Source organism: Microtus oregoni, unplaced genomic scaffold (assembly GCF_018167655.1).
Source record: "Microtus oregoni isolate MIOR12 unplaced genomic scaffold, Mior012 000042F_ref0000377, whole genome shotgun sequence".
Classification (NCBI taxonomy): domain Eukaryota; kingdom Metazoa; phylum Chordata; class Mammalia; order Rodentia; family Cricetidae; genus Microtus; species Microtus oregoni.
The window spans coordinates 21,296,615-21,318,209 of record NW_024543209.1 but is presented as its reverse complement, the minus strand read 5'-3'; the positions used below and the strand labels follow the sequence as shown (position 1 = coordinate 21,318,209).

The window sequence follows — 21,595 nt, the reverse complement described above, 5'->3', positions numbered from 1 at the left end:
GGAGAAAAACCCAAAGGGCACATGAAGAAAAATTACACAGGCATTAAAAAAAAAAAGGCCAAGAGGAATGTTACTGCCACATGACTTTTTTCTCTTGATTAGTTCAATTCTTACTATATAATTTGAGCACTGCCGAATAACTCTAACTTCTTAGTCTGGAACACCACCTGGATTGCAGTTACTCCATCAAAATCGAGTCAATCAAAGTATTGAGGAAAATACTATTTGAATTTGAGCCATAGACGGTCTCAGGCTACGTTCTCTTTTCTCCAATTTAGTGATTTTTCTATCCCTAGTGACTTCAAAAATTTAACAAGACTGTCCTGATGAAACTATTAGGAAAACAGAAGAAAAGAACCCAGAACTAAAGTACTGCTAAAATTTCTTGTTTTGGGGGTACTGCAATGCCTACAATTTCCTGAACCCCTCCCCCTATCCCGCCACAACCTTAAATGGGCATGAAAACAATTAAATAAATCCCTTTGATGTCCTTTAATTTCCCCGGAGTAAACAGGAGCCAGAATTCCCCGACAACACAGTCCAGGTTTCTTGCCCCAGGTGACAACCTTCACGTCTCCCCTGCTTCCCTGGGTGGCACCCAGAGCAAGCATACACAAGCTTATGCTGACAGACTGAGCCAATACTCATAAAATGAGACAGTCTGACTCTATGGTACTCCAGGAAACTCACTCCAGCAAGGCGTGTAAGGGAACACAAACCTGCAGATGCTTTGGAGTAACCAGAGGCCCAGAAGAGACTACATGGTGGCGGGGTCTGGCTCAGCAGAAACATTTTGCCTTTATTTACATGAAGTTCCAGGTTCCAGCTTCAGAGACCTTCCTTAAGGCCCCTTTATTTTGGTGTGGTTTTGCTTCCCTCTACCAGTTGGGGGAGCTCTTCCTCCCTCAAGGAGTGATGGGGCCCTTAACAAGTGGCTTTCCCAGAAGGCAGGCCAAGTCAGTCTGCACCTGATGAGGACTCTAGAATGTTGGTGTGTCTCTGGCTGGGAGCCCAAGTCACTCAGCCCCTTCACTGTACTCCACTGTACCCAGAGGCTATCTGGAACAAGCTGTACCCTGAACCAGGAAACGTGGAGCTGTTTCGTCGTCTGAAATCATTATTCGTGTCCCTATTATAGATGAGTCTTATTACTTAATATCAGCCTCTTTTTGTTTGTCTTTGTTTTTGATTCATTTATTTTAAAATGTTTATTTATTTATTTTACGAGTATGCTCATGAGTGTATGTATGTGCACCGTATCCATGCACAGAGGGACCCATAGAAATAAGAAGATGGCATCAGATCCCTTGGAACTACTATTATAGATGGTTGTTAGCAGCCATGTGGGTGCTGAGATCTGAACCCAGGTCCTCTGCAAGACTAGTAAGCACTCTTAACCACTGAGCCATCTCTCTTACTCTATTTTTTGGGAGTATGTTTTACTCTGTAACCCAGTCTGGCCTGGAACTCACTATATAGCAAAGGTTGCCCTCAATCTCAGTGCAGTCCTCCTGTCTTAGCCTCTTGAACACTAGGAATGTGCTGCCACATCTAACATTCCACCTCATTTACCCTCCACGGTGCCACCATAAAGGCTGGGGTCTTTCCCATAGTACTCTTTGCTTTCTCTTGGGAGGAGGTAGGTTTAAGGATCAACAGTGGACACCAGAAATGAAAAAGGGAAAATCAAAAGGCAGCAGAAACAAGCTCTGCTAAAATGATTTCAAGTGTGAAGGGGGAGGGCTCAGATTAAATACATGCACACACACGCATGCCCCCCCACACACACAGAGCTTTCATTTTGCATTCCCTGTTTTATAGGTAAAGTAAAACAAAAGAAATGAGAATAAATTGGGGTGTTTCTCATCTCTGTGGTATAGGAGTACACAAATGAAGGTCCTTTCCAAACGCTCAAGATCTGCATGCCCTGTTGCCAAAGGCAGCCTTCTTTTAACTCTAGCATGGTGACTAGAAGGGACCGTTTACCATGTAATGAACTATAACTAACCCCCCACACAACAGGAAGATCTGTCGTGCATTTATATTGCTATGCAAGTACATAAAACATCTTGTTAGAACTGAGGGAAAAATATTTATTATTTATTTACTTACTTATGCCTTCAAAATCAAACTCTGATGAATAGATCCTGACTACTTTTTTTTTTGAGACACCGTTTCTCTGTAACTTTGGAGCCTGTCCTGGAACTAGCTCTTGTGGACCACCAGGCTGGCCTCAAACTCACAGAGATCCGCCTAGCTCTGCCTCCCGAGTGCTGGGATTAAAGGCGCATGCCACCACCGCCTGGCTCTTGACTACTTTTATCTTATTTATGGGCTAGTCTGTGACTCACAAAAGCTGGGCGCTTGGTTCATATTCTCAATCTCAACACCGAAGGGACTGAGTTAGGACAATCACCCTGAGCTAGAAGCCAGCATTCTGATACACAATGGGTTCTAGGCTGACAGCTTCTCTCAAAACAAACAAACGGCACCAGTATCCCAACAACGCTATTTGATGAAACTGTTTCCCAAAAGGATGTGACCTCAGCACCATCAAGTAAAAAAGCAACTTAATTATCTCGCCAAGGCTACATTCAATTGAGGCAGGCTCCGGAGTTCTCGCAACATTTCACGATTGAGAGCGTGGTGGAGGAACAAGCTGGGGTGACAGGGTTAGAAAGAATGGCTCCCTTGGAGAGGAAAGGAAATCTTACCGAGAGGTCATCTCCACGGAGAGCATTCCCTGAGAGGTCCAGGTGGGTGAGGGTAGAGGCAGTCAGAGGGTTGGCACTGAGGGACTGACAAAGGCTGTTCACCCCTGCAACAAGAGAAACCATCCAAGCTCAGCGTCCACTCGAAGAAACAGAACAAGGCTTGTGAGCTTCCACAAACAGCCCTAGAGTCAAATCGAACTGCCCAGACCTGCAGGGCCAGAGCTCTGTTCTTGGAGGGGACCACTGATTTGGGACTCCTGGAGAATCCCTCTGGGGAGCCAGAAGTCTCACAGACAACCTGCACTTCAGTCTTCCAATTTATACAAGAACAGAAAGTGTTTTACTTTCAAGTCCCAGAGTGATGAAAGCCACCTACCTAGCTGATGATTTTGAGCACACATTCAATCCTACCAGATGATTCTTGACTTAGTGATAGTATTTAAATGACACACAGGCAAATACTGGTCAATCGTGCTACTTAAGTATTGGGAACTCGACAGAGGAATATATTGCACTAAGTGCATTTGTGTTCAAGGTAAAATCTGGAATGAAGTGGATTTGTAAACAGGGAGATGAAATGTCCACAATGTGAAGGAATCAAAAAGACTGCTTCCTTTTGTTGTTAGAAACAGGGTTTCCACCAGGTATGCCAGGGCAAACTCAAACAGGAAGCAATCCTCCAGCCTCTGCCTCCTGCGTGTTAGGATCACAGGATCAGACCACCATGCCTGACTAAAAGGGACAACTTTCATTTAACGCACTATAAAGTTTTATAATCAGAGACGGCTCAAGCTGAACTTAACTAAGCCGAGGGGTGATCATCGCTCCAATGGGAACCTGTAAAGGGCCCCTGAGCTGGAGGGAGACTGAACACTGAGGTGTGGAAAAAGCGGAGACAGATGCATTGAGAAATATTTCAAGCAGGTATGAAGAAGAATTCCCTGGCTATCAACTCAACATTTATTGCTTATAATACGTAGAGTTATACAAAGACACATTTTTCTTTGTCCTGCAAGATCTAGAGCCCATCATGATAAATGTTAAATTCCAAAACAGTGCTAGATAGATAGATAGATAGATAAATTTTTTTTAACCAAAATTTTTTTTTGAAAGCCTAACGTTCACTAGACAGAGGTGTCTGAAGCTCAAAGATTTCTACCTGACCATATACAGGCTCTCTCAGTGGCAGACACGACAGATTGACACAGGAGGTTTTCATGCCTGTGGGCTCTGCATCTGTGGATGCAGCCAACCATCACAAAATATTCCAAAGTTCTTTGTTTTCTTTCTTGAGAGTGACAGTTCATTCTGACATCCAGTACTGGGGAAGCTGAGGTAAAAAAGGACTGCCAAGAGTTCAAAAGGCAGCCTGAACAATACCGTTTGAGGCAAGACCAGCCAACATGGAACTGCCCCCCCCCCAAAAAAAAAGCCACTGCAATTTTGAGTTATATACTGATACCAATCTCAAAACCCCAGAAACAAAAGAGGCCTATATACTGAGCAAGCATGAATTTTTTTTTCTTTGTCAGCATACTGTAGGTGATACAATATATAGAGATGTATTGGCTGGGGTTTTGTTGCTGTTGTTTTGTTTTGTTTTTCTTAACTTGACACAAGCTGGAGCCATCTGGGAAGAGGAAATCTCAACTGAGAAGACGCCCCATCAAAGTTCCTGTAGTTAAATCTGTAGGGCAATGAATGATTGATGTGGGAGGATCCAGCCCACTGGGGGTGGTTCCACCCAACAACAGCTGGTGCGAAGAATTAAGACACTAGACTGAGCAAGCCATGGAGAACAAGCAGTTAGCAACACTTCTCCTCCATGGTCTCTGCTTCAGTTCCTGCTTCGAGGCTCCTGCCTTGAGTTCTACCTAGCCCAGGCTTCCTCTGGTTAAATAAGCGAAATAAAACCTTTCCTACCTAAGGTGGTTTTGATTAGTGTTTTATCACAGCAACAGAAAGCAAACTAAGACAATAACTATTTACAAAGACTTACATTTAAGCAGGTTTATAAATAACCTAGAGATGTCTCAGATGGACACAGCAAGATGTGTGCGGGCTATATGCAAAGGCTATGCCACTTTATATAAGGGGCATGGCACATGGATGGGGAGAAGCTGGAATCAAGCTCTAATACCCTACAGACCCTGAGGACAACCATCCTCAGGATCCACTGAGGCAACTGCCACCAGCCACACAAGGATAGAGAGTATCCAGTGTAAGAAGGTAGGATTAACAAAGAGTTAACAGAACATGCAGTAGCATTCCAAACTAACCATCTATATAACAAAGGCGTGCACATTATATAGAATCTAAATCAAAGTGCAAACGACCAATATTCTTTCTTCGTCTTGTCATCCATATTCATCTGCCTATGTGTGTGTGTGCACATTCATGTGCGTGTGTGTATGTGTTTATGTGGAGGCAGTAGGTCAACCCTGGAAGATGTCCACCTCGTTTGTTGACACAGGATGTCTTACTGACCTAGGCTCACCAGTTAGGTTAAGTTGACCAGTTAATGAGCCCCAGGGATTCGCCTAGCTTCTCCTCCTCAGTGCTGGACGACAAATATCTGCCACCAGGCTTGCATTTCTGTCTTGTTTTGTTTTTGCATGTGGGTTCTGAAGATCAAACTCCAGACCTCACACCTACAAGGAAAGTGCTTTGTTTCCTCCCAGCCTTCAGTGTTCACCATTCTCTTTCTAATGCATTGACTGAGCCTAAACTATATGGAGAATACCAGACTCCCATCGGGAAAATCACTTACAAAGTCATATACTTAAGTGAAGTATTATAAAACCCAATAAATAAATTCCAAAACGAGAAGACCAAATTAATCCTGACAGCAAAGAGTCCCTTGGCAAGTGTGGGTACCTGGCAGAGAGCCAACCTCTGACTAGACTCCAGAGGATGCTCCAAAGGCAGAAGGGTGGTCCCTCCTTCTTCCTGAGCCCACGTTTTTACATGAGGTCTGTGTTAATAAGCTCAGGAATGACAGGAAGTTTCAAAACGATAGCACTGGAGAAACTCGGGCTCTTATGACCCAAATGCAGCACAGATTGGCATGCCATCCTCGACTCTGGTTATTGTGGGATTCTGATCATGCTTGGTATTCATGATTGGAGAGTTTACAGCTGGACGAGGTGGCTCCAGATGGTCCTGCCTTGACATAATCTGCCAGCCAGCAGGATGCCGGTGTGGGTCCAGAAAGCCATCAAGCGGAGGTGAGGGAGGGTGCATGTTGTGGGGACCGTGGGAGAGTTTTAAAAAAGTCTGTTTTCTATTATAAAACCATGAATATACATGTTTTCTAGGAACAAAAATATGTCACACTTAGTAGAAACTTAAAGCTACGGTTGCAAAACTCGAAATCTTTCAGAACCTGCGTATGTGCCATTAAGAAACCAGTATGTTTCAAATTGAGCAATTCAAAACACACATCTTAAAAGGACAATTTAAAATTCTACAGATCCTATTTAATAAAACAATGCTAATTCTCAAAGCATACATTTTGATACAGACTCCTGCATTATATGAAAGACACAGGCAGGAAGCAGTAGTTGGGACAGGTTTGGGCAGACCAGGTTGTCCTCACCAAAGGCATAAAAGAACCTTCTTTGCCAGTGCAGTTACCTACTCCTGCCACACTGTAGGACAGGACATGAGGACAGGACATGAGTGACAGGCTACCGCAGAACCAAAGCCTGTCCTGCAAAGGACAGATGACCACTGTGCCCCTATATTTGTTTTACAATAATTAACAAAGGAACAGAACTGCATATTAATATATGTAGAGAACTTCCATATATTAAGAAAAAATAGCACTGTAAATAGAAAACTAACCAAGAATGCCAAGTAGCAACATTCCAAGAAGATACACAAGAGACTAAGGAAAAGTGGGGGGAGATGTCCTAAGCTAGTGGTTCTCAGCATGTGGGTCATGATCTCTGAAGACCGCTGGAAAACACAGGTATTTACATTATGCTTTATAACAGTAGGAAAATTACAGTTATGAAGTAGCAGAGAAAATAATTTAAGGTCGGGGGTCACCACAATATGAAGAACGATATTAAAGGGTCACAGCAATAGGAAGGTTGAGAACCACCACTAGAGAAAAAGAGAACACTGAACGCTTACTTGTTTCAGAGAACAAAAAGGGCATATGCCACAGAGCTCATGACTATAATCCTAGCACTCTGGAGGCTGAGACAGGAGGATTGCCATGAGTTAGTAGCCTGCCTGTGTTACAGAGAGAGAAGAGAACAACCAGGAGTTCAAGGCCGAATTGTGCTACATGAAAACTATATCTCAAGAAAGCAGAGGAATGGTGAAAATGGAAAATAATATTTAGTGGTGGTGAGACTATAAACAAATTTATACAAAATACTCCTAGGAGGAAGCGGTAAGAGATATGAAAACTCTAAATAGGCACATATTCTTTAAGCTCGTAATTCTATTTAAGGAAATTTATCCTAAAAAGGAAATTCAGGAAATAAGCAAAATTAGTGGCCAAGTTCACATCAATGACACTGGCACTGCTGGAGAACTTAGCTATGCGTGTGGTCCATTATTCAAATAAATCACTCTATAAGCTGGATCATCTTGTGGCCCCAAAAGTGAGTGTGTTTGCCAGCATCAACAATCACAATGCACTGAATGGCAGCAGCTTGTGAAACATCAAACACAGCGCATGTAGCTCTGCACGCATGTACAGACATCAGAAAACAGCAGGAAGCTTGGGATCAAACAGTTATGAAATTAAAAATAATTTTTGCTTACTTACTTAACCTAACAGCATCTTTAAAGTTTTTGCCAGAAATATGCCAATAAGTTGATAATTATCAGAAAAGGGATCTTCTGAGAATCAATCTCTGAGTATAACAGGAACAATGAAAGAAGTGAATCTTAGCTTGAGACCTGTATATGGTTCCTGGAACCAAATGAGCTAACACTGACCTAGGGAAATTTCTCACTAGTAGTTGACATGCTAGTCAACACTACCAAGTGAGTGTTAAACATGGGTACACAAGTATAGGCACATGAGATGGTGAGATTTATGAATCAATTGCAATTCCAAAACACTCCTAGTATAATTCTATAATCAGAATAATGTGTGACTGAATGGGTCACTACCCAGAGCTGCTGACATTTAACTGAAGTGCAGTCATGGTGACCACTGAGACAGGGATGATGTCAGGCACAGCACTGGATGAATCATGCTTCTACCAGCCAGAAACTACAAAACCAAAATGTATGTTAAAAACAGAGAGACAACGTGTCACGCAGCATGGGAAGGAGCAAGTGGGGAAGGGGAGTTGGGAGGGAAGAGCTTCACAAAGAGAGTTGGAGAGCGGCCAGATGTCAGAGGTAGCGGTTCACTTCACTGGCAGTAGGTGTATGTAGGCTGTCCTAGGTTTAACTGAAAGTGTGTAGTAACCCATGGCAGCACACCACGGTGCCGGTAATGATCTTAATGTAGATGGTGAGGGTACTGCTGTGGCAGTTGTTCCCGAGGGTCACATTGACAGTGGGAATATTGATAGTGATTCTGACAGTGTGTGTGATGATGGTTATGGTAAGAGAGAGCGGTATGGATGGTGAGCATGACAGTGACAGCAATGGTGGTGGTCACAGTGACAGCAAGAGTGGGGGTGACAGTGACAACAATGGTGACGGTCACTCTGATGGTAGCAGTGACAGTGAGAGTAACGGTCATAACCTTAGCAATGAGGGTGACAGCAGACCCTGAGAGCTAGGGTTTGGTGACAGTGATTGTAAGGGTGATAACAAGAGTGACAATATTAACAATGGTGACAGCGATGACGATGGTGATGGTGGCACTGAGTGTGACGGTGAGTGTGATGGTGATGGCACAGTGACTGTAGTCGTGGAAGGGAGTGGCAGCTGCTGGCAGTATTTATTAAAGTGCCTGGAACTGTACCATGTTGATTAACTCACTGGACACCACTACTATGACAAAATGGCGATTTATTTCTATTTCACAAGTCAGTGGGGAATAGAGATGAGGATGGCAGTGCCCAGGATGTGGGAAAGCCAGGCTTCAACCACAGGTATTCTGAACTGATGGATAGACAGCAGAGAATGCCACTTAGGAAATGGCCTCAATGAACCTTACAAAGTGGCTTTGTGCCAGGAAGATTCAGACTCAAGAGCAGCTCGAACCCAAAGGGAGTCATTCTCATAGAAAGGACAGTACTGAGACAGGAATATCCAGGGTGTGATCCACAGGTGAACAAAGGGAAGAGCAAATGACTCTGGAGTGGGAAGTCCATTGAAGCAGAGACCCCCACAGATGAAGATTTTGTCAGGGTCACTGAAGCTGTGCAAGTATCTGGAGATGAAAAGGTGTTCAGGCACCAAGCAGAGCATGGAGACAAATTAAGAGCTGGGGGTGGGGCTTTTCTAATACTGTTGTGAGCCAATGCTCACTTAATAACACTGCAGGCAGAGCAACAGAAGGGACAGGGTCTCATGAGTGACTAGATAAATAACGGGGGGAGAGGGAGGTCAGATCTGAGAGAAAAACAAAGCGTTTCTGGGAACAGAACAGAGACTGGAATTGGGGGACTATGGCGGTGACTCACAGCAAGCCCTAGAGCCTCTGTGTGAGTAGATGTTCACTCTGAAAGCTGGGGAAGTCAACATCTTTTGCCAAAAATGAACCAAGAAGGAAAGAGAACTACAAGACTAGAGGCAGCCGGCACTCCCTGGGTCAAAGCTTAAACAATTAGGACTGCACATAAATTTAAAAATTATTATCTACAAATAAGTCATTTAAGTTTAGGTGATCAAATTGGAATTGTACAATACCTTTACATTAAAACTACAATCATAACATCATTTGCATATTTAATCAACTACATATCGGAGTGATGGTCAAAAGCAACAGGTAGAGCAGTCAGAGACACAATATGAAGTATATAACATACACTGTACCTTTAGGTGACAATGAGGTTCTCGAGAGGTTTAAATGCTTCAGTCCCTTTGGGAGTTTGGCAAACTGAACACTTAAGGAGGACACACCTGAGAAAGGAAGACAGATTATTAGAATTTCAAGGACTTAGAAGCATAATTGTTTTACAAGGTATAAAAATTAAGTATGATTTCAACAAAGTGGACACTTTTCTATCTGAAGTTAGGACTTCTTTTGTAGTAAATCTCTATCAAGCCCCCATCCCTTCCTTCTGTGCTATCCCCCAGGCTGGAGAAATAGCGGACTCTAATACATACAGTGTCTAAAACGTTATCCTTACATATTCCATGTTACAATGCTGTTCACAGCAAAGCCATGACTCACGAACTGACCCGGTCAGTGAGTGCTTTATATGTAAGCACAAAGACCTGAGTTTAATCCCCATAAACTAGATTTTTAAAAATCCAGAAACAGTGACACACACCTATCATCCCGTTAGTGAGGAGGCAGAGATAGGTAGAGTCCTGAGGCTTGCTGCCCAGTCTTGCCAAATAGACAAGTTTCAGAGAAAAGAAAGAGCTCCAATCTCAAAGAAATACAGTGGGCAATGCCACTGGAGGCTGACATCTGGCCTCCGTAGCATAGGCACACACGCGTGCATATAGGCACATGTTTGCCACATACAGACACAAACATACAAAAATAACATTATGATAAGTATGCAGGTGACCTGTTACCACCTGGGATGTGTTATCAGAGGTCAAAGTACACAGCACTAAACAAGCTATCCTAAACTAAGGGACAAAGTCTTAAATCCAAGCACCTATACAGAACTTCTGTCTCTGTCTGTCTCTGTCTGTCTATTTCTCTCTCTCTCTCTCTCTCTCTCTCTCTCTCTCTCTCTCTCTCTCTCCAGGTAAATAAGACACAACTCCTCTAGGGAGGGAGATTCAGAGCTTTGCTCTTGTTTGTAACCTCTGTCTTTATGAGATGATCTCTCTTTGGAGTGAGCGGATGCAGTTTCATCATTGTCAAGACCAGGGTACCTTTAACTACTCAAGTAGCAGCTCTGCTATTACCAGATGAATTCCTGTACTCAATTAGCTTAAGCCTAACAACTTCAAACAGAGCAATGTTTTAAACTCCATAAAGCTGGGTTTTGAGGCTCAGGATATCTCACAAAGAAATTCTCGTATTTAAAATTCAGTGTCTTCCAACAGTTCACAGTAAGTGTCAGGAGGAGGGGCGGAACTGGAAATACTAGCTCACTCACTCAGGAACTGCAAGGAAATCGGTGCTCTTGTAAATAAAATAAGAAAGAGATAAGCCCTTTCTAAAGTCCTTCAAGCAGCCTGAGGCCATGGGTGAACCATGCTCCCCACATGAATTGTAGGCTATCTAAGAAAAACCCCAGTACCAGACATGTTAGTTACTATTTGAGTTATTGGTCAGGATAGTCCAAGTGCTAGGCTATTACTGTTGTCTTTGGTTACCTCTAGAGTTGAAGATAAGTACCTACTGCCAAAGACACTACTACATTCTTCAGTGTAAGTAGAAGATTCAAACTAGAGCTAACCTGAAAACCTTTAACTTGCCAAGGCAGGGAAGCAATCAATGGTCTTATCAAACTGGAACATCAATGAACTATAACAATGCCCAGCATGGCAAGATATCCTTATAAGTACAATGGTGGCACTCATCTTGGCAGCTCCCAATAACTGACTAATTGAACTTATGGTCCACTCAGCAGGAGGAAAATTAGGCCTGGTACTAGAAACCTAACCAACTACCTGAGACTAGTGAGATTATGAAGCTTTAAGGAGAACCTGTCCTGTCACCTTAATAGATCAGCAGAATTCCTAGCTGCACTCTCAATCTATCGTTATAGAAACAGGTAAGTGTAGCTCCCACCCCATCAAAGTTTCTCTTCACAACAAATGCACACCATTACAGAAAACCACAACAGGTCATAATGTGCACACAGCTTCTGCACCTAAGGCTCAAGGAACATTACACAGCAGGGAGCAAAAAGATTGTAAGAGCCAGAAGAGCAGAATGTGTGCTATGTGTCTCTAGAAATGACAGGGACACTACACTCATAATACCTCGACAAGATGGTTCACTCACACCTGAACAATGGTAATATCAATAGCTATCTTAATGAGAAGGGGATATCTCATGGGATCCCACCATTAGACAAAAAACTACAGACAGCTAATGACTGCTAAAAGGGGGAGAGCTAGCCTCTTCAAGGAATGAGTCCCTTAATTAGTTAGTCAATACAAAGTGGCCAACCCTGACATCATATACACACAAGTTACACTAAAGGAATCAGCAGGCCTTATTTACATATGTGTGTGTGTGTGTGTGTGTGTGTGTGTGTGTGTACCAATAATAAAAATGCAAAATCAACTGGGGAAGGAAGGACATAGGAGAGGCATAAGAAAGATTGACAGGAGGGCAGGGAAGGAGGGAGGCGATATAATCATATTTAATTTTTAAAATTAATTCAAAGATTGCATAGGAATATAAATGTTTCAAATATTCAAAAGTCAAAAATGGAGATGAGGATAGGGAAGTGAGTAGGAGGAGAGGAGGGAAAGGAGGCTGAAGTTGAGATGCAAAATAAATTAATTCAATTGAAAGTCGAAAGTGACTTATCTGAATAAAAATATCATATGCTAAGAGACACACCTAGACATGTGTTTAATGTCAAAAATGAAAAACATGAAAAATATACAGCAAAATAACAAACACAAAGAAATACTGCATTTATAATAAAATAATTTGGACTTTCCAAGGAGATAAGAATGACATTTCGCCAATGAAGAGACTATAATTATTCTAGTCTGTTATGTTCTGACCAGCATACTGACAGCTATTAACTGAGTGACAGAAATTAAAACACATGTATTTCTACACATAGGCACACACATATACAGACAGAAGTCAAAACACATGTATTTCTACACACAGGCACACATATATACAGACAGAAGTCAAAACACATGTATTTCTACACATAGGCACACACATATACAGACAGAAGTAAAAACACATGTATTTCTACACATAGGCACACACATATACAGACAGAAGTAAAAACACATGTATTTCTACACATAGGCACACACATATACAGACAGAAGTCAAAACACATGTATTTCTACACATAGGCACACACATATACAGACAGAAATTTTTTCTCCCAAGTGCACTTTGAGCCCACATGCATCAGTCGTGACATAAGTTAAGTCATGAGCAGACTGTGTTTCTTTGGCTCTGGTTTCAGGGTCAGGGTGTGTTTCTTTGGCCAGCCCTTTTACCCTACAATCACTGTAAAAGTAATAACTATCAGAAAAAAATTCTCTCTGCTAAACATTAGCATTAAACCTAAATTTTGTTGTGTTTGGGTTGATTTCACTTATTTTTACTTTCTTCTTTCAGGAGACACAGTTTTGAAACATTTAATAACAAATGTGTATATGTGTCAGGAACACATTTGACACCATCTTAATTTGTGAATGCCCACACTCAAAGGTGGAAATGGACCATATGTTTTAGGTATAAATGAAGTGTGTGCTTTACACAACCAGACATACCCACATGTCTGTTTACTCATTACCTATAAACGCATTTTAAAAAAGAAGCTACCCCAAAAAGAATAAATAACAAAGCAACATTATCTTCGGAACTACAAGAGAGCAACCCAAAGCAGCAGAAGTGATAAATAACAAACTCCTAAGTTTCAAATACATGCAAATTCATGCTGTGTAGTCTGAATTATTTTTAAATGGGTCTAACAGTAAGGAGAATTGAACTCTTGATCCTCCGGGCCCCACCAGTAGAGTATTGTGATCATAGACATTTGCCATCACAGTTGACTTTAAAAGATACTATTTTTTTTATCATAGAGGATGAAGAGATTATAATGAATTATTATTCTGGATGGCTTAAAAACTTCAGAATAAAAAACAAACAAATACTAATTATAGCCCTTGCTAAAGTTGTTCCTGCCTCCCTTGGTAGAATATGACACCCATTAAGACAGTTTCTTCAACAAAATAAAGGGATGAGAGGTCAGAGGAGAGGAAGGAAGGGGAGAGAATGGAGGGAAGAGAACAGAAGGAGAAAAAGAAGATACATACATACATTCATGTAGACACACACACAAGTGTGATGTACACCCTGAGGAAGAGAAGAGTGCGGCACTGGTGGTCTGGAGAGCGCCACAAGCGCCACACAGAAGCCTTTGGCACAGTTCCAAAATAGAGCCTCAGCAGGTAGGAAAATGCAGGTGTTGCCAGGCGAGAAGAAAGAAAGGGAGATGCCCTATGCTTGCTGAAGCTGGTTTCCTAACAGTGTGAGAGAAGAAAGTGATCACAAATGAACAAGGTCATTACAGAAAGGTCAGGGGACATGATGAACTTCCAGAGCTGTGAATTACAACCAAGTTTATGGCTTTCAGCCTCCATTGGAGATTTTATTACTAGACCTTCCTAAAGATTTTTTTTAAGTATGTACAATAAAGATGTATTTCCTCCTCAAAATACAACTGTTCTAGCTTCCTCTACTTCAAAGCATTTTTATCTAATGAGAAAGTAATTATAAGATGTTTCATATGCTAATTTGCTATCCATCATTATTAACTGCCATACACAGGAAAATTAAGTTTGACATTGTAAATTTAACCCCATTAGTCACATGTGCACTTAAAAGCTTAAAACACCGTATACAGTTTCAACATTGGGCCACCCTGGTGTCACTGAGATTCACACAGTTGAGAAATGGGATCAATAGGCCCTGGCTAATCTAAAGCATTATGTTAATGAGCTAACAAAATTCTGTCTGCAAGGCTCTAGCAACGTGATCCAGGGAAATAAATGTAAGTCCTATTTCATATCTATTAGGAAGCATGCAGGGACCACTGTGGCTCCCACCACTTGCAGAGCTGAAACAGGCTGATGGACGAGATTTCAGAGCAGTTTGGTTTGGAGACCTTACCTCAAAAAGCAAAACAAACAAAACACAAATACATGAAGATAGGGACACTAAAAATATCAAATCAAACTAAACCTTTTAGATTTCAAGCTGAAGAGATGCTTTACAATGGTAAAGAGCAATAGCTGCTTTTCCAGAGGACAAGTGTCAGTCCCTAGCACAGAGCTGTCTACACCTCCAGTTCCAAGGGATCAGATGCCCTCTTCTGGCCTCCATAGGCACCAGAGATGCACGTGGTGCAGAGACACACATGGAGGCAAAACACCCACACTCATAAAATAAAATTAAAAAAAAAAAAGTAAGATTTCGGCCAATTCCTGTTGGAAAGTGGAGAAAAACTAACAAGAGTTAATAAGCAAAATACAATAAACTGTTTCTATTTTTCCAAATAAATGAAAGCCAGGTGTGATGGCTCATACCTGAAGGCCAAGCACTCAAATGACCAAAGCGGGAAGATAGTCATGAGTTTGATAGCAGACCGGACCATGTAGTGAGTCCAAGGAAAGCCTGGGCTATAAGGATATAGGGCAGCAGGCCTACAGGAAACAGACTAAAGAACTACAAGGGTTACAGGGCCACCAGGCAACTGGGCTAAAGGTCAAAAGGGCTACAGTGCTTACAGGGCTACCCGGGATACAGGGTCACAGGGAAACAAGGTTACAGGGCTACAGGAAAAACAGGGCAACAGGCAAATAGGGCCACTGGGCAACCACAGGGTACGGGATTATAGGGCCCTGTAGAAAGACAAAAAGAAAGAAAATACAGCTTCTGAGGGAGGAAGGGAAGAAGAGGAAAAAGAAAACAGATTGAGAAGAAAAAATTTGCAAATTAACGGATATTGGTGAGTGGAGAGGAAATAGACTCAACCTATCTACCTTTTATGTGTTCTGAAATTCAAACCCATGACCTCTAAAAAATATTGTATTGCTTTAATCTATTTAACAATAAGGATATTAAATGTGGATAAAACAATTAATCAAGGAAAGCATTGTATTATATCTGCCACAGAGAAACGATATTTGAAGCGTTAGAGAGATTTCAGAAAATCCTTTGACACATAATGGAACAAACTAACTTGTTCAAACAGCACAGAACTGCTTAATTCTACGTCTGAAGGGAACCTGTATAACCAGATCCAAAACCCGCCATGCACACAGTCCAATTGATCCACTGACCAATGGTGAGGCAGGAAATCACAGGAGGGAGTCTGCACACAGGGTCTCTTCCATCCTCAGAGACACACAGAGACACAGCAGTTTCCTCGCCCTTAAGGCATGAGCAAGAATATCTATACTGCATCTTCACTAGGTCATGTCTGTCATCAAATCAAGTAGAGTCGGAGAGACTCTACCTGTTTCCTAGTGCTAGGTGACACAGCTCTGTCACAAGTTGGGAGGAGGGGAGGTGGCAGAGGCAACTTCAGAAACCTGATACACATCAAAAGACAGATAATAAGAAGCCACCAAAGATGTAAACAACAATCCCAAGAGCTATTTCAAATCAGAGCCACAAATGACGGTCGGAATAGGCACGTTGGGTAAACGATTGTAAAATAAACAGCATTAAGTGGGAATCTAAATCATGTTTAAGTAAAATAATCAGACTTGGAGGTGCTGTGTGTAATTTCCACTCGGCCACATTCACCACTGTTCCAGAGCTGGTAGAGAGAAGAGCTGCTTCTCCTACAGACATGACGACGCCCCGGAGAAGCCTGCACTCCAGCCTGTGTGCTTAATTTCAGCCTGGCCTCGTGCTTAGGTGGCTGGCCGTGTGACTCAGTTTTGGATTCGGCCTCCACCTTCCTTCAGACTCCCGACTTCAGATGACGGACTTTACCCCGAGGTTCCGTGTGAACACTACCAGGGGATCGCTGGCCACACACAGCAGCGTAGTAAAGGCAGAGCTGCCTCGGCGCCCTCAGCTCAGCTGAATAATTAATCTTCATCGAATACCTAACACTGGAAGATGAAAGGCCCTATTCAACAAGGCTGGAAAACATTTCCAACAGCAAAGGAAAACAAAATGTTCCCTCCGGAGACGGAGCGATTCCTTCCCAACCCCATCCGTCAGTGTTTGCAGACCAAGGTGGAGAAGTCAGCCCCAGCTGCCCTTCCTGTGGCAAAGGCAGGCACTGCCTTCGCTGCTCAGGAACGGAACGCTTTCCTTGGATTTCCCTTTGTGTTTTACAGTGGTGGGACGGATCCCAGTGCTTCACGCACGCCGGGTAAGCATTCTGCCATACCCCAGCCCCAGATGCAAACATGTTTGATGAACCTTTCTCCTCCCAAATCTGATCCTTCAACCTCACAGTAATTATATGTTCAAACCTTATGAAGAATTAAAAGATATGTGATAGGTACAAATTTAAATTGGTCATCAAGATTCTGGCCCCCTCTTAAATGCTTCCTATAGAGCAAGACAGACCCATGACTGTAAGAGGGGGTCACCACTTAATTTTTTTTTAAGTTTTTGGAGACAGGGTTTTTCTGTATAGCCCTGGCTGTCCCAGAACTAGCTCTTGTAGACCATGCTGGCCTCGAACTCACAGACATCCGCCTGCCTTTGCCTCCCGAGTGCTAGGATTAAAGGCGTGTGCCACCACTGCCCATCCTCACCACGTGACTATTAAATCAGGAGATAAGGGTTTGTATTGATACACACTCCTGTACTCTCAGAACTTCTGAGGCAGAGACAGGAAAGTACAAATTTGAGATCAGACTACACTACACAGCAAAAGTCTTGTCTCAAAAAACTAATAAAGGCCCCAAAGGGTATGTGTTGAGTGGGTCACTCTATCAGACAGGTATGTGAAGGAAGCGAAAGTTTCTGAGGCCGGTTCTAGCTGGTCCCTAACACGACAAACTGCCCTGTGAGAGGGAAGACACAAACAAGCAGCCCGTTGGATCTGGGAGTGGTCTCCACCAGGATTGAGCAAGGGCGCGCAGGGACCCTGAGCCCTGCAGCCCCAAGGGAAGTTACTCAAATGCTGACCAGTAGTGAGGAGGACCGAGGGTGAGCATTGACGGGACTCCACCTAGGTGTCGGGAGAATTCCTTAGGTGTGGGAAGGACTCTGGGTGAATGTGGAGAGTTCCAGTTGCATGCCAGGAAGACTCTCAGTGTATGAGTGAAGGCCAGTGTGGAGAGGCCTCCAGGTTTGTGTGGAAGCCTTTGGCTTGGTGTGGCAAGGACTCCAGGTAACTAACCTGAAGTTGGTACTACTCCCCAGCCTGGTAAAGTAGGATGCCAGTGTCCTGCACCTCTGGCATCCGTGAGAATACGTATGGTTCCGTACCTCGGTCCTCCAGCGGGTTCCCGGCGAGGTTGATCATGTGAAGGCCTGAGTTAGGATTATGTGCTAGAGCACTGGCCAATTTCTGTGCAAAATCTCTGCAAGGAGACAAAGTGGCAGGAGTAAGGAACAAAATGCAGACTGCTCAAATAAGACATTTCAGGTTTAAAATGGAATAAAACTGAAAGAAAGAAACTCTCCCTTACAGTTTTCCATATAGGGCAACAAGGACAGCTCAGGGACAGATAGAGCTAGGGACAGAACACTTGCCTACATGAGGAAAGCGCTAGGTTCAAATGCCACTCTGTGGGTGGGACACAGGGAGAACAGACACACAAATAATATTCAATTCGTTTTGATTTGACAAAACCTCACACAAAAGAGCAGAGAAAAAGCATGATTGCCCTTTGGGTTACCTATGAACGCCCCAACACCCCCCCCCCCCCGGCAAAGGATCATTTTTGTCCCCATGTAATGGTCCTACTTAAGAAGGTTGTGGAATTCTTAAGAGGTGGACCCTCACTGGAGGAAGTGGATCACCAGGAACCAGCCTTGTGGTTTTGAAGCCGGACCACACTTCCTGTGGGCTGTTTGCATCCCAAGTACAGACAATGTGACCAGCTACCTCAGGTTCCTTCTCTGAATGAAGAACTGGATTCTCAACTACTGTACCAAAAGACCCCCCTATCCCACCCCACCCCTAATCTCCTCACCCCCCACTCCATCCACCAGCTGCCGGAGGTTTGGTATCACTTCCAGTTCGATATACACTGCTGAATGCAGCTAACAGTATCACTGACCCCTTCCTGTTTTTTAAAAATTCCACAGCAAACCTGTTTTCTTGAAAATTCTAGTAGGCTCTTCACTCTATCTTACTTCTTATTTCTTGTAACATGCACAGATGCAAAACTGATTGCTTTAATTACTGAGTTAAAGGCCGTCATTACTAGCACCCGATTTTATACAAAAAGAAAAATCACTGTTTTAGCTATGTTTTAACCTGAAATAGCACACTAAGTGCTGGGGTGACAAAAATACCTGCCTTGCTCATTAATAACAATAAAGCCTTTGTTCTAACAGATTCTACCTCGTGCTCTTCAGAATAAAACTCGGGGGTGAAAGAGCGGGAGAAATGACTAAAACTGATTACTGTAAGAAAATCGCAGGGAATCCGGTATTATCACTACTACAGTAGGAAAAGCTGGTCGGGCATCTTCAGTGAGACACGTGTTTTGTAAGGACAACACACTCATCATCTGCCTGCTCTCACAACCTCAGTTACTATCTCCATTTCAAAGGAAAAGACGCTGAGATGTAGACTTCTAAATTCCATGCTTGAAGCTTCAGGCACTTCACTAAGGCACATACTCTTAACCACCACACTATGGGCCCTCAGAACGTCCCACAGCACTGAAGCAGAGCATGCTATCAGATGCTTAGCTTTCATGATAATGACGGTATCATGGACTGATTGACTGGTGTGTGTTGTGATTTGACTGTGAAATTTACCCCATCGGCTCATGTATCTTAACATGTGCCCCTACCCCCAGCTGTTAGGGAGGTTGAGGAACATTGAGCAGTTGGGGGCTTTGCTAGCCAATGCAGGGCCATAGATTTGGTGATATAGATAATAGCCTGGCCTTTGTTCTGCTTGCTGACCCCTGAAGCATATAACAGCCACATGTGTGGCACCTGCCCTCCACTCCAGGATCCATGACACACTGCATCTGTGTCTATGCTGAGCCTTCTTCCCTCGAGTTGCTCTGTTGACTATTTTGTTACAATAAGAAGATTAATATGGATATTTTGTTTATTTTGTTTTTTTTCCAGAAGGAAACATTATTTGTGTACATTTGAATGTTTTTTAAAAGATCATGTACTGATCAAAAGGCAAATGACATAAAGTCATGTGTTCACATATTCAGGAAAATACTCACGTTCTGAGTCCAGCATTTTCCAACACCAATTCTTCCAGTCGATTGGACCTACTCACCACCCTCAAAATCTGTTCACAGACATCTGTGGACTATAACAGAAAACACTTCTTGACTGTTCTGAACATCTGATGAAAACCATTTCACTTGAGTGCTGTAAATATACGAATCTATAGAAATATAAGCAAACGAAACACTCATCCATACACATTCACTCAAGAACTAATCAGACAGCATCCCCGTCATGCACCACCGTGACAACCATGAGAACAGCACAGCACAAAATACAGAGTCTCCAAGTGTACTACTCCTCAGGGAAGGGACAGAATTCTGCGGCCTGACCTAGTGCCAAGCCCCACACTAAATAAATATCTGCATGCTAGTAATATTTTAAAAGTTATTTTAAATTATGTGTGTGAGGACATGTGTATTTATGTGAGTATCTGTGTCTGGGTATGTGCGTTTGAGTCCAGGTACTCACGGAGGTCAGAGATACAGGACCCTCTAGAGCTGGCATTACAGCTGGTTATGAGTCACCTGATAGAGGTGCTAGGAGAAGAACTCAAGTCCTCTGGAAGAGCAGTATGAGCTCTTAACTGCTGAGGCAGCTCTCCAGGTCGTTCATAGGTTTTCATTTTTGTTTTTAAGGCATGTAGTTACGTAATTATTACACAGGGGAACTGAATATTGAAGAACTATGCCACATGCTTTTCATATTTGGATTTCTAAGTGTTCATATTTTTATACTGGCTTACTTTAAAACTTACTGTAGCTTAGGTGTTGATAAATGATTTTATACAATTGCATTATAACCACTGGGCAGTAGTGGTGCATGCCTTTAATCCCAGCAATTGGGAGGCAGAAGCAGAGGAATCTCTGTGTGTTCAAGGCCAGCATGGTCTACAAGAGCTAGTGGACATCCAAGGCTACACAAAGAAACACAGTCTCAAAAGAACAAAACAATAACAACAACAACAACAAAAACCTGCATTATAATCAAGGGCTTACTTAAATTGTTTATGATAGAAATAAAAGAGATGACCTGCCTGTGTACCATAACATACAGCAATGCACTTTATAAAACAAACAGATCCATCTCCTCAGTGTATCTGAGTTCTCTGATTTATCTAGCAGCACATGTCTAGCTGGCATATCCAATAACTGAAATACAGTCTGAAATAAAATATCCCAGAGCACTTCAGCTGGGTAATCTTCACAAAAGGCTATCCTGGAAATACCCAGCGTCTTACTGTCTAACTCTCATCTCCCTTACATGCTGATTGTTCAATTCAGTCCAGAAAGCTTGCCTCACATCGTTCCTGGGCTTTGATACATTCAAGTGAACTGACAGCAAAAGCAAAAATCAACTCTACCCAAGCCAAGGCAATTCCCATTAGGCCGCCAGCAGTGATCTCCTGTGTCTTGGCCCTATGTGTGCAGCTCTTTGTTTCGTGATGAATATGTAAGGAGATTGATTGAGCTAGGTGTTGTCATGGCTTAAAGTGAGCATCTGGATCATGTTTTAGCAGGAATTATTCTAAGTTTTAAGAGCAGTTTAAGCAATCATGCAGAGTCCTGGCTAGCTAGCAGAGCATCTAGAAAAGGAATTTACCCAAAGGAAGCTTTGAAGATTAAGTGTCCATACTGAGTGTAAACACTGTAATGAGAATATATTTAAGGGAGTGTATGCAGGTGCAGCCAACTCTTCTTTAAGGGGT

General features: G+C 42.7%; 1 protein-coding gene across 15 annotated transcripts in view; it reads right to left on the bottom strand.

Annotated features, from left to right (window-relative positions):
- Carmil1 (capping protein regulator and myosin 1 linker 1) overlaps window positions 1–21,595 on the bottom strand; it is a 262,274-nt gene that overhangs the window by 89,405 nt on the left and 151,274 nt on the right. For all 15 annotated transcript variants that reach the window (XM_041632696.1, XM_041632697.1, XM_041632703.1 and 12 more), the window contains 4 exons: window positions 19,881–19,969; window positions 17,947–18,041; window positions 9,675–9,761; window positions 2,715–2,818 (listed from right to left, as the gene is read on the bottom strand). In XM_041632696.1, the coding sequence (XP_041488630.1) occupies window positions 2,715–2,818; window positions 9,675–9,761; window positions 17,947–18,041; window positions 19,881–19,969 (375 nt within the window). The remainder of the gene's footprint in view (window positions 1–2,714; window positions 2,819–9,674; window positions 9,762–17,946; window positions 18,042–19,880; window positions 19,970–21,595) is intronic.